At 35.5% G+C, this 13,591-nt stretch overlaps 1 protein-coding gene across 3 annotated transcripts in view; it reads right to left on the bottom strand.

Moving 5' to 3' along the window:
• Nucleotides 1–13,591, bottom strand: part of ADAMTS6 (ADAM metallopeptidase with thrombospondin type 1 motif 6) — a 293,907-nt gene that overhangs the window by 274,337 nt on the left and 5,979 nt on the right. For all 3 annotated transcript variants that reach the window (XM_028123875.2, XM_028123874.2, XM_028123876.2), the window contains exons 2-4: nt 11,955–12,331; nt 9,203–9,567; nt 1,281–1,449 (exon numbers count right to left, since the gene is read on the bottom strand). In XM_028123875.2, coding sequence (XP_027979676.1) covers nt 1,281–1,449; nt 9,203–9,567; nt 11,955–12,051 — 631 coding nt within the window. In that variant the 5' untranslated portion in view covers nt 12,052–12,331. The remainder of the gene's footprint in view (nt 1–1,280; nt 1,450–9,202; nt 9,568–11,954; nt 12,332–13,591) is intronic.

Raw genomic sequence — 13,591 nt, forward strand, 5'->3', positions numbered from 1 at the left:
GGCCTTCCTTGTCACTTCAGTTTCATCTCTCAGGGCCACTCCTCACCCATAGGAAATTCACCCCATCCCTCCAGCCCACATTCTAATAACCCGTTCTATGAACTGGCAATGACTGAAATGTGACATTCTACTTTTTGATTCGGGACTTTTGTAAATGCTGTTTCTTCTATATGGAACACTCCACCCACTGTTCCCTCTACTTCTCCACAGCTACCTTCTCTTTCTCTCTCAGGCCTCAGCTTAGAAGTCACTTCTTCCACGAAGCCTTCTTTGACCACTAATGTCTAGATTTGCTGTCCCTGCTATGTATTTCTATGGTACCCTAACACTGCCTTTGAATATTACCTTAAGACTCTTCAAATCTTACACAAGTGTCTAACATCTCACCATTAGCATAAAAACATCAGGCTAACCAAACAGCACAGAGTACTAGGCAACACTTGTGCTTGAAAATTATAACTATTACCTGGATAAAATAGGGTGGGGTTTGGTTCTCCTTCTAAGAAAGAATAATTTTACACAGACTTATATTTTAAGGACTTCTCAAAGAGCTCCCAACTATTGATAAGTGACATCTTTTTTTTTCCCACTGAAAAGGAAGGTAGTTTTTTTTTCTCTTTTCTTTTTTTAATGAAGTATAATTAACATATAGTTATATTAGTTTCAGGTATAGAACATAAGGATTCAAAAATTCTGTATATTACTCAGCATTCATCAAGACAAGTGTGCTTTTAATCCCCTTTCTCTATTTTACCCACCCCCACACCCACCTCCCCTCTGGCAACCACCAGTTTGTTCCCTGTATTCAAGAGTCTGGTCTTTGTTTGTGTCTTTTTTTTTTCCATTTTTTTCCTTATTTTGTTTCTTAAATTCCAAATATGAGTGAAGTCATATGGCATTTGGATAGGTGACATCTTTTAAAAGAACTCTGGGGATTGCCCCTCAGGGGAATGCCCCAGACAACAAAGGGAGACCTATAGGGCTTAGATTCCTGGGCTTAGCAATCAGCTGTGCTTTTATTAATCTATATAATATGTACGTTTCCATATAACATTTCATTTGAGAAAGGGTCTTGCTGCTTTAAAAAGAAAAAAGCTGAAAATCTCTGGTCCAGATAATCTCTAAGGTCCCTTTGAATCTAAATCTCTATGATTCTGTTTAGGGAAATTCATGTTAATTCATGCAAATCATTATCATTCTATCATTCACCTTTCCATAGATGTCGGAAGAAAGACAGTGGCAATACAATACAATACACTTTGTAAAAGCCACACACTCACCTGAAACCCCACAATGAGAGTGATCATACAGATGCCGTTGCTGGAGGGTTGACTTTTTGTAAATAACATGAGGATGGCCATTTTCATAACTAAAATGTTTGGAATCCTCTGTGGTATTCTTTAATGGTTCAATAAAATATTCTTCATCTTCTGTAGCAATAACGCCATGCTAAAAGAAGAAGAAACAAAGAATTTAGCAAGAAGAATCATTTTAAATATCAATTATCATTACCACAAGTCAAAAATAAGTTGATACCTCTCCAAAAAGAAGTTAAAACACGTGTTAATAGAAATTTAGTGGATTATCTATACCCAGCAAAACATTATATAAATTTACCTATACCTTAAAAAGGATGTTTAAAATCTTCTACATGCCATGCATGCCTTGTATTAAGCATGTCACATACATTATTTCCTCCAATCCTCCCCAAAACTCTGTGAGGTAGCAGAGACCTCCATGTGTTCACTAAGACCTTTTTCCTTTTCAAATTGTGCACACAGCTTAACTACATCCTCTGTGTTTAGGGACAGCTCTGTAATTAAGTTTTGGCCAATAGAAAAGGAGTGGAATACTATATGCCACTTTCAAGCTCATCCCCTTGAAAACCTTCCCAAGGAAAATTCTCTATTCTCTCTGAAAAACTACCTCGGGGAGGCAGAAGTTGAAAGAGAAGCAATCTGGGTCCCTGACTGACTTCATGGAAAGCTGTCCAGCATAGACTTTGATATGAAGGAGAAATAAATTTCTATTGTGATAAACAATGGACATTTTAAAGTTTATGTCACACCAATTAATATGTTCTTAATTGATATATATCCTATATATCTCCATTTTGCAGATGCACTAACAGACTCAGAGGTTAAGAACTTCCCCAACACTATATAGAGATAAATGAAGGAGCTGTATTTCACACAAAGCTCTGCTTATTCATATGATATATTCCTTACACCTATTTACATAGCCAAGTTTTACTCAGCTCAACCATAGTTCCTTTTTAAACCTTTCTCTAGCCCAAATGGAGTAGCTTCACCCTCCTCAGAGCTCCAACAGAGCTTATGATTGATATCATTTATTTTTTTTAATTTTATTATGTTATGTTAATTTATTTTTAATTAATGTCACACTTCTTTGCTACATTTCAAGTCTGGAAGCTATATTTACATTTGGTATAACTTTTCAACTGCATATTTTATCTTCCCAACTATACTATTTGCTTTTTTAAGGCAAAAGGTTATGTTTCTAAATCTTTGTATCAGTGATAACCATAGAAAGTGTCTCATATGTAATATGAAGACGAAATAAAAGTTGGTTGATTAAAAGAAATGAGATAGTAAAAGTTATCTGTATTAGAAATAAGAACTTCCATACTGGTCTATTAGTGTTTTCTTAAGTATGGCACATGTGAGGACTGCTCTTAATCCAACTAATTTATCCTGTAACACTGGGTGAAACACAAACTCTCTTGGTGTATTTCCTCAGCTGGAAAAATGAAAGGGTTGGTGTAAATTAGTGGTTTTAAAACAGCACTCTGGGGAGCCCTAAGGGTTCCAGGGAAGGGCCCTCAGGGGATTGCCCCAGACAACAAAGGGAGACCTATAGGGCTTAGATTCCTGGGCTTAGCAATCAGCTGTGCTTTTATTAATCTATATAGTACGTTTCCATATAACATTTCATTTGAGAAAAGGGTCTTGCTGCTTTAAAAAGAAAAAAGCTGAAAATCTCTGGTCCAGATAATCTCTAAGGTCCCTTTGAATCTAAATCTCTATGCTTCTGTTTGGGGAAATTCATGTTAAGTATCACACGTTTGGAAAGAAAGATAAGACATAATCAGAGTTGCTCTAACTTATAGATGAAGTTGGCAGGCACCTATATGAAATGATCTAAATGCAAAAAACAAAAAAGCAGGCCTTAGTCACTTCACATTATTTTCACCATTGTTTGCTTTACTTTAAGGATATGAGTCCCTAAATTAAATGCAAATACTGACAGGAATAACATAATATGCCATTAACACACTCTAATACCTGAGCATGAATTTCTCTACCAGGAAGATTAACAATGAGATAGCAAACTGAGCATGGTCCTACAGAAAATAGGGCATGTATAAGAAGTTTTGGTAAGAGAGAACTGTAAGAAGGGGGTCGAGAGTACTGCCCAGGCAGGGTAGAGCACTAAAGTCATACCTTGCTAACCTGTGGGCAGAAGGATGTTGAAAGGTCCGAGACAAGAAGTTCAGGTTGCTGGGGGAAAATAGAGTCAGTAGTGTGGTAAGTAAACAAAATCTCTAATTTCAAGTATGGAAAGACTTGGGAAAAAAATCCAGAGATTTTAAGTGTTAGGTACTCTGTAGGATGTTGATACACATTATCTCATTTATTCTTAATAGCTCTGTGAAGTAAGTAGTACTATCAGCTCCACTTTGAAGATGAGAAACACAGACTAAGCAAAGTTAAGTAACCAACTCTTCAGTTGACTTTGGAGCTTGGAGGCACTATATTATAATCCCCTTATCCTCTGAGGTTTGTTTCTGACTTTACTTATCCTTTCACTAAGGATGTTCCGAGTGCCTGTCACATGGCAAGTACTATTCTAGGTAGTGGAGATAGAGTAGTGAACAAAACAAACTTCTGGCTCTATGATGGAGCTCGCATTCTGGTGGGAGGACCAAGATAAAAGGGATTCATTCATTAGATAAATGATCAATCAGGTAGTGTTAAGTGTTAAAAAAAAAAAAAAAGCAAGGTAAGAGGACAGAGAGCAATCAGAAATGAGAGAATTATATAAACTGTTTAGGATGGTCAGGGACATCCTCTCTAATAAAGTGACATTTGTACAGAAACCTGAACAAAGTGAAGGAGCAGGTAAAACAGATATCTTGTGAAAGAGCAGATCAGACAGTGGGAATAACAACAAAGGCAATGAGGTATGAGCACGCCTACAGTATTTGAGAAACAGCAAGGAGCTACTGCAGCTCGAGGGAAGAAAGGGGGAAATGATTATGAAATTAGAAAGGTGCTGGAGGCTAGATGATGGAGGACCTGAAATCGGCACATGCCTAGCAAGAGCCCTGCTCCCTCTTGCATCCTTCAGCATCCGCACTCACCTCTACACGGTCTGCCTCAGGCCATGAGGATGAAAATCATCATGCCCCCTTTCCCTGACATGCCAGTCCCCACAAGAAGCCCAAGACCTATCCCCTGGATTCTATCCCCCCTCTGGTTATGTGCATCATGTTTTCTGACCCCATCTCCTACCTCTCCCCTTCCACCATTTAAAACACTTCCATTGTGCCTTCTCAAACTCATGCTCAGCTTCATTTGTGAAAGTTCACTTCATCTTGCTCAAACACCTGGGTCTCTCTAAATGACACTCTTTATTCCCTGCAATCCTCTGGGATGGTGGATCCTCTGCTTCCTCTCCTCTATGCCTCCTATTGGACCAGGAGGTAGGGTAAGTGTCCTTGTGATTCACTGCCATTTCTAAACAATTCTCACTCTCTTCCTCCTCTAAAACAAAAACAAAACACAAAAAACCCTGCCAGCTTCTAATCTCATGCCATCAACGGCTCCCTCTGCTATTGCAGCTACCTAATGACCCACAGGCACTTTCCTCATTCTTTCAAGGTTTTAGCTTCTGGATCACTGTCACTCTCTGCAATACCACTCCTGAAATAATGGTTGATTTCACTATCTTAAGTCACAGGTTCTTAAAATTTATGTGTGTGTGCCCTGGATCCCTTTAGAAATCTAGTGGGGAAGAAGCCTAAGAACTACTTCTCAGAATAATATTTTAAGTACAGAAAAAATATATAGGATTATAAAGAAAACTATTGTAGTGAAATACCATTATCAAAGTATTTTTTAAAATGTACTATAAGAACACATATGGCTTTTTCTAATACTTTAAATAAAAAGATCTGCAGTGGATCTAAAAACTATCACAATTTCACAATGGTGGTTAACATAAATAGTATTTTGAAGAACCTGCAAAACTGTAACATGACATGAAAATATCTATAATTTCTGTTGGGGTCAGCTATTACTTTATTGGTTTGTTATCTATATTCATAATTGAAAGAAATGTTAAATTTCAGTTAAGAATTAGTAAAGATAAAGATGTCATTTATCCCCGTTCCAGTTCACAAACCCCCCCGAATTCCATTCATGGACCCCAGGTTAAAGACTACTGACATATATGGTTCCTTCAACCCCTGCCCTCTCAGTCCCTTGACCTGCTCTCCATCAAATACCTTGTCATTCATTTATCTTAGACTCATACCCATAGTCAAACCCTGGAGCTCAGTATTTTCAATACTTGCAACCCTGCCAAAATCTCAATTTCAAGTATCCCATTCTTCTATCTTTCTAGGACTATCCCTCTAGTATCCCAACTGTATGAGATAGTCCTTTTATACCCACCAAGACCTCATGATTCTACCACTTTTTCATTATCCTCCACCTACTTCATGTCCTCACTTCCCTCCTAATCCACCTTCAGTTCCACTTTCCATTCCCTGGCCCTTTTCTCCCTTCACAGAATTTCTTTGGCTAACCCACAACTCTGATCAAACCAGTTTTGCTCCTCTGGGCCTGCAACCTTGCAGCTTCATTTAGCCAGAGGAAAATACATTGAGATGCTGACTAGTCTCACTTTAAATTCATAACCATAATCTCAACAGTGCCCTTAATGCTTCACAGCAATTATACTATGTTTCTCTAATACATTCAGTATCCTGTTCTCCTGGATAAATATTCCATACTTTCTCACCTCCTCTTAATCTCCTAATAACTCATCTTGCCATCTTCCATTCCAATAAACATCGTACAACCTCCTGCAAACTCCTACAACACAAATACCTGCCTACATGCACCTCATGATCATATAATCTGTTTTATTTCCTCTTATTATAGATGAACTTGAGAAATTTTCCTTCTCTCTACATAATCACTCCCATCTTTATCAAACAAAACAAAACCTCTGATTCCACTCTGCCTTGAGCAACTGATCATTTACTTTTTCAAAAGTCTTTAAAAGATCTCTGTTTTTTCTCCCATTCCTTTTCAGGTTTTTGCCTATTTTCCATATGCCACCATAACTTTAGCACTGCTTTTGTCAAGGTCAGCAACAACCTCCTCATTGATAAATCCAATGGTCAGTTTTCAGTCCTCTTATTTTGACTCAGCAGCATTTTTCTCTTGAAATAAATTCTTCCTCCTCTTAGCTTCTAGGATATTTGTCTGGTTTTCCTTCAGCTTCCTTACCCCACTGTTCTTTGCTGTCTCTTCAACATCTTTCTGACCTCCCTAACCTCCTGGAGTGCCCAAAGGCTCAGTTCCCTAAACCTCTTTTTTTTTTAAACCTCTTCTTTATTCTTTCTATATTCCCCCCTCCCTCAAGCAATTTCATATAATTTCCTGGCTTTAAATGTCATCTCTATATTGATGATTCCCAAATTTATAACTCCATGATTCATATCTCTCTCCTGAATTTCAGACTTGCATATCCAATATCTTATACAACATATCAAGTTTAACATGTCCAACTGAACTTAAGATATACACCTCCCCACAGTATGGTCCTCCTCCAGGTTTTCCAACTCAGTTAATGCCTGAGTCTTTCTCATCTCAACTCATAGCTGCTTTCTTCTAGTTGCCCAGGCCTCAAGCTTGGAATCATCATTGATTTAATCCTGTGTCCTCTAAAATCTACCATCTGGCCCCCAGTTCTCTTTCTAACCTCACCTTCCATTACACTTCCTTTCTTTCACTGAGTTCCAGCCAGGGCAATCTTCTTGCTGTTCCCCCAACACTCTTAGATCACACCTTCATACTTTAAGATTTCCACCTGGAAATCCTCTTCTTCAGATGTCAGCTTCCCTCCCTCATTTTCCTTCGGTCTTCATTCAATATTTTTTCCACCTTAGAACTTATCATTATCCAACGTACTGTGATTTTTATTTATCTGATTGTGTATCTCCTCCACGAGAATGTAAGCTTGGTGATGACAGGAATTTCTCTTTTGTTCACTGTTGTCCTCCTAGCACCTAGATCAGTGCCTATTATATATAGGTACTTATAAGTATTTGGTGAATGGATGAGTGAATAAGGGAAAATATAGAAAGGCAACTATGGACATAACTAAGAAATAAGAACAAAATGTAAAGAAATGAACAATCAAAAATGAAAATCTCTTGAAAGTCAGGAGTATGACTGTTTGTAATTTTTAAATCAACTGAAGGAAAAGAAAGCAAAATTGGAGAAATCTCATATAACTTAGAACAAAAAAGAAAAAGAAGGAAAAAGAGAAAGACAAGGGAAGTAAAGAACCAATTACAAAAAGGCAGGGGGTGGCGAACAGGAAGAGAAAATTATTAAGGAAATATTTTTTTTTTAATTTCTTTAAACTGAAGGTGTGTCTTTACATTGAAAGCATCCATTAAATATAAAATAAGGATAAGGAAAGAAGATCCACAGCTTAACACATTATTATAAAATTCTTAAAATAGGAACGATAAAGAGAAGATCATATCACTTTCACTGAGGAAAAATCTTAGGAAAGGAAAAGAAAAGAACAAGAAGCAGACTTCTATCTGCCACCCAAAATGAATCAATGATAATTTTTTAAAAGATCTTTAAATTTTTCCCTAAGACATAAAACCATACTCATAAATTTGATGCCCCATATTTCCCTTTCCTAATTCCACCATCTATGGTTCTGAAGGAAAATGATTTTTGAAACCAGAATTCCACATCCAGCTAAATTATTAACCAAATATGAGGGCAACATAAACTTTCAAATAGGCAAGGACTCAGAAATTTTACTTCTCAGATACATTTTCTGACATAATTACTTGAAGATATTCTCCAATAAAACAAGGATGTAAACTCAGAAAGAGGAAGATGTAGAACTAACTAGGAAAAAAGAATCCCAAGATGAGAGATGTACAATAGCTCAAGAAATTAACCAACAGATTGGAAGAAAAAAAAAATGCCTCCAAAGAAGAATGGAATATATTCCATTAGATATAGATATAAAGACTAAGGAAATGGATAATACTGATCATTTGGTAAAAAAAAAAAAAAAATCATTTTTTTCACAATAAGACAAAATAACAGTAATTAGAAACTCCAGAAATACAAAACCTGGATAAGACAGTCATGGTTCAAATATAACACAAACTAAAATGTGACATTATTTTGAACAACTGACAAACAGTAATTAATATTAGGAAGTCTTTTCCTTTGAATGGGGCAAGGGTTGTAATACTGAAACAATGGGTGAGGAATTATGATTAGAAAACACTATCTCTACATTGAAATTATTTTATATAGAACAATTATAAACAGAATTGGTTAAAAGGGCCTTTGAGGGGTACCCGGCTGGCTCAATCAGTAGAGCATATGACTCTTGATCTCAGGGTCATGAGTTCAAACCCCACACTGGGTGTGGAGCCTACTTAAAAAAGTGGGGGCGGGGGGCACTTTGAAAAGTGGGATTTTTTAAAAAAATGTTTACATATTACATTTGATTAAAAATGAAAGATAAAACAAAATAAGAGTAAAGGCAGGAGTTACTAAGTCTGGTGGGCAAAAATGTGATGAGGAACAGAATATTTACATAGTCTCAAAGTATCTGTTCACAAATTCCTTATTAGTTGCCAAGGAGAAAACAGTAACTTCAGTGGGCAAACCTGGCAGACCATATCTTAAATAACCAAAAGTAATCAACATGGGCCATGCAGTTTCAATAGAAAGCAAAGTAAAACAAAAAGGTGTTAACAAATAGAGGGAAAGAGCAAGAGACAGAAAGTCTTAATAAAGGATAAAGAATAGATGGGTGACCTATTATTAATGTGAGGAAAGACATTTACATTGTGAATTTATTTCCCCATCAGAAACTAAAAATTATAACATCTACTTACCAACCCAACACAGTTGCTTAAAGCCACTTTAGTTGTACTACGTTGATCTTGCAAATATCCTGTGTAATGACAGTTGTCTAAAAAATCATGTTTCCACTGGGGTCCATCTTTCCCCCAATATTCTACTGTAAAATGTTTGGACACGAAATCTGTGTTGAGAGTCAAGTTTAGGTGAAAGTGCTTGCCATAGGCTGAAAGTTTAAAAAATAACTTAGATATTGTCTGCTGTGGATCGATAGGGTCCATACTCCGTCTTCTCCTGGAGTGTTTATCATTTTTCACAGTAAAGCTGAGAAAAGCTCCATTTTGATCAACCCTTATTGGAATAGTTAGCTGGTAGTGTTCTAGATAAGTCAGGAATTCCTCTTTGTAATCACAAGGCAGAGAATCCAGAAAAAACACATGGAAGAAAAGAAAATTTAACAGAACAAAGAAGTAGCAGTATAAACAACAAAAACTGTATCAGCATCATTATATGTGAGGTATGAACAAAAACTGTTATATTAAACAAAATGAAGCTTAAAATCTAATGATGAATTAAGTTCCAATTATTTCTCAAAATAGCATTATTTTAAAATTAGTTTGGAAGACTATTTTTCTTTTTTATATTTATTTCTTACTGGATTCTAAAAGCTAAATTCTTATAGGAAATATGAATATCTTATAGTGAAATAAAAAAACAGTGAAAAGTACACATATTTAAAATAATAGAATTTAGCTCCAGTAAAATATGTTTGTTAAAGTTATCCAAAGGAGTTAATATCGAATTTCTACAGCCTTGTAGAAATATTTTTTAAATCATCAGTTGGAATGGAAAATACAGAAGCCACTTTGGAAAACAGTCTGGCAGCTCCTCAAAAGGTTGAACATGGAACCACCACCCGACCCAGCAGCTCCACTCCTGGATATTTACCTGAGAGAAATGAAAACACATATCCACACAAAAAGTTGTACATGACTGTTCATAGCAGCATTATTCATAATGGCCAAAATGGAGAAATAATCTGATTGTTCATCAACTGATGAATGAATAAATAAAATGTGGTCTATTCACACATGGAATATTATTCTACACAGAACTGATATCTGTATGACATGAATGAAACTTCATAATAACTGCCTTCAATATTAAAGTTCATAATCTAACGTTTTAAAAACATTATGCTAAGTGAAAGGAATCAATCACAAAAGACCACATATTATATGATTCTTTTGTAGGAAATATTCAGAATAGGAAAATCTCAAGACAGAAGTGGATTAAGGCTGTTTAGGACTGGTTTGGAGAGTGGTTTGGAGAGAATTTGGGAGTGACTGTTAATGGGCATAGGGTTTCTTTTGGGGTGTTGAAATGTTCTAAAATTGATTGTGGTGATGTTTGCATAACTCTGCAAATATACTATAAACCACTGAATTGTGCACTTTAAATAGGTAAATTGTATCGTATGTTTATTGTATCTCAATAAAGCTGTTAAAAAACATTAGATTGACAAAAAATTTAGAAGATTATTACACATATTTTCCTCATTTGGGTATACTTAATATTTCCAATCTACCTTCTTAACCACATCTTCCTTTAGTGAGGTTTACCACTAAGGGAAACCAAATGTCTGTCCATTGCCTCACTGTCTATACATGGAGTTCTCCCACAAATATAAATTCCCATGAGAGTATGACCAAATATAAATAAATTAAAAGACAGTATTTATTTCACTTCTTATAAATAAGAATTCATACTAAATGCTACAGCTTTATTAATAAACTTTGAGAGCCACATTTTATACATATAGACTTCTAGACATATACATCAGTGTATAAAAGCCTTGAAAGTCTGGCTCATCTGCACCAAAATGTTATTGGTTACCGTACATTCATGGGAGGGAAATCAAAAAGGTATTTTAATAAATCTATAAGGATTGGACATGTCCATGGAAAACAAAATGTCATTCACTCCAGGGACCTCTGTTAAGATATTTTCTAGGATATAAAGTTCAATTCTAGAGGGCGCCTGGTTTCCATTCTATGGTGGCTCAGTCGGTTGAGCGTCTGCCTTCGGCTCAGGTCATGATCCCAGGGTCCTGGGACAGAGCTCCCCATCGGGCTCCCTGCTCCGCGGGGAGCCTGCTTCTCCCTCTCCTCCCAGCTCCTGCTCTCTGCTGCTGTCTCTGTCTCTCTCTCTTTCAAATAAATAAAATCTTAATAAATAAATAAATAAAGTTCAATTCTATGGATTCAAATTAGGGACCTATGGATTAGAGTTTGAGAAGTTGAACTTCTTACCACTCTTACTCTTTTACTCATATTCTAGTTCTTATATCAGAATTAAGTTTTGAAAGTATTTTTTCACTAAGGGTCCATATTAGAGAGCTCTCGTATCAGAATATGTACCAGTTTCTTGCTCTTTTATAACATAAACCCTTGGATTTCTTTTGAATATGACCTTGCCTGTAACCCTTAGCAACAGATGAGCTTATTAAAGCTTAGGACTCAAAAGAAGAAGAGGTCCAGGTCTATCATCTTCTAAGAAAGACCAGTCAACTCTAAAATACACTAGATGTTAAATACTAGTATAACAAGTTAGACTACCTAGAGCCCTCAAGATTTATGAAACTAGCACTGAATTGATGCAGTCGGCCTCCACTCCTATCACTACATATCCCAGAGAAAATGTTCACCCAAACTAAATATTCAGAATCTTTTCTCGTCAAATTAATAGCAATAGTTTTTTTGTCACTTTCAAAAGCAGGACTCCTACCTTGAGAACTGTATGAAAGCCTGTGGTCACTATGAAATTCCGATGAAGCCATGATGAGGCTCAAAATCCAGGTCAACGTCTTCCACAAAATTTCCATAATTTAGAAAACTGGATGATTTTTTTGGAGGGCTACCTATGTGCTAGAGAGTCAATACCATACCAAAATCGAAGCATAACAATTTTATTTCTTTAAAATTTCTTGCAAATTAATTATTAGATGTTCCACTGTTTAACAGGTACTTTTTTCCAACATCCCGTACTTTCTTCTATATCTGGATTCATTTTTTTCAATCCAAAAGGAAAAAAAGAATGATGTAAAATTTTCATAAGCAAAGCATTTGGCTGATTAGTTACTAAAGTATGGCCATTTTTTTAACCTAGAAAAACAAAAAAAAAAAATTTATGTTAAATGAAAAATATCCTGTAGGGACAGAACTATATTGCTGAATGCTTGCCAAAAGACAAAGACTACAAAATGATTTAATATAGTTAAATTAGATTGTTGTTGTTCTTTATAGTCTAAATAAACATTCACAAGACTAAACAATCAGAAACCTAAATGGTAAGCAGGATAATGCCAAAGCTACTTAATAATCAAAGAAAGAATCTGAAGTGGAATCATAAAAATTCTCTTTTTAAAACTTTGAAGAAAACAATGTGTGGGTAGAGTGACTAACCTCCTTTCGATAAAATAAAAGGTAGAATGACTTCACAATCAAAATTCATTTTATGTAAGGGATAAACAGTATATGATCCTATTCCTTAACGTGCTTTTTAGAACACTCATATTCAAGATTGATCTGTTGCTTTATGAGGCACTTATCATTTTTTCTTAGAGTATATCTACAAATATACAATGACATTTAGCAGCTGTGTGTGAACACTCAGACACTAGCACAAATTAAACTTCTAAAACTTTAAACCATATTTACTGAAACCCTTGATTTTATCTGTAAGTCTTATATGACTTAAAAAGCAACACATATGAGAAAACTTCAACTATCTAGAATGTACTGATAAGAAAAGAAATTCATTTTCGGAAAAGAAAAGAATTTTCAAAAATTCATTTCAGGTATCACAACAGATTTCCTGTCCTATCTCATGTACTTTCTTTTTGACTCACAACCTCACTCACAGTCCATGAATTTACTTTTCATACAGAATGCTAACATATGTGACTACCTGATTTCCCAGCACACAGTATTTTAGAAGAAAAGAGCAAAGGAACTGAGAAACTACATCACTAACAGCACAAAACCGAAAAAAAGAAAGACAAACTAAAAATCCGTTGTAGAACCCTAAAGTAATACAGTTTGGGGTACAGGCAAATGGTCCTTAAATAGCTTGCCAGTTCCTATTGTTATAGCTCAATAGCTGATATTCAAAATACTGCCTGAGTCCGGAATAAAAGATTAAATTGTTTTTAATAAGATAACTTAATATTAATATAGAGAGGTACACAAAAAGTACTAGAAAGATTTTCAAACCGTATCCCCAATACATGAGATTATATAATAAATGTTTACATATGCATTGGTTAAAAAAATGAGTAAATGAATGAATAAATAGTGATTAAAAGAAAATCACTTTAGGCATATAAAAAGATATTTGTAGTTAATTGGAAAATCAATTTGTGT

The sequence above is a fragment of the Eumetopias jubatus genome, unplaced genomic scaffold, assembly GCF_037043125.1.
Source record: "Eumetopias jubatus isolate StellerSeaLion01/CBP00866 unplaced genomic scaffold, mEumJub1_p1.0 scaffold_5, whole genome shotgun sequence".
Taxonomy (NCBI): domain Eukaryota; kingdom Metazoa; phylum Chordata; class Mammalia; order Carnivora; family Otariidae; genus Eumetopias; species Eumetopias jubatus.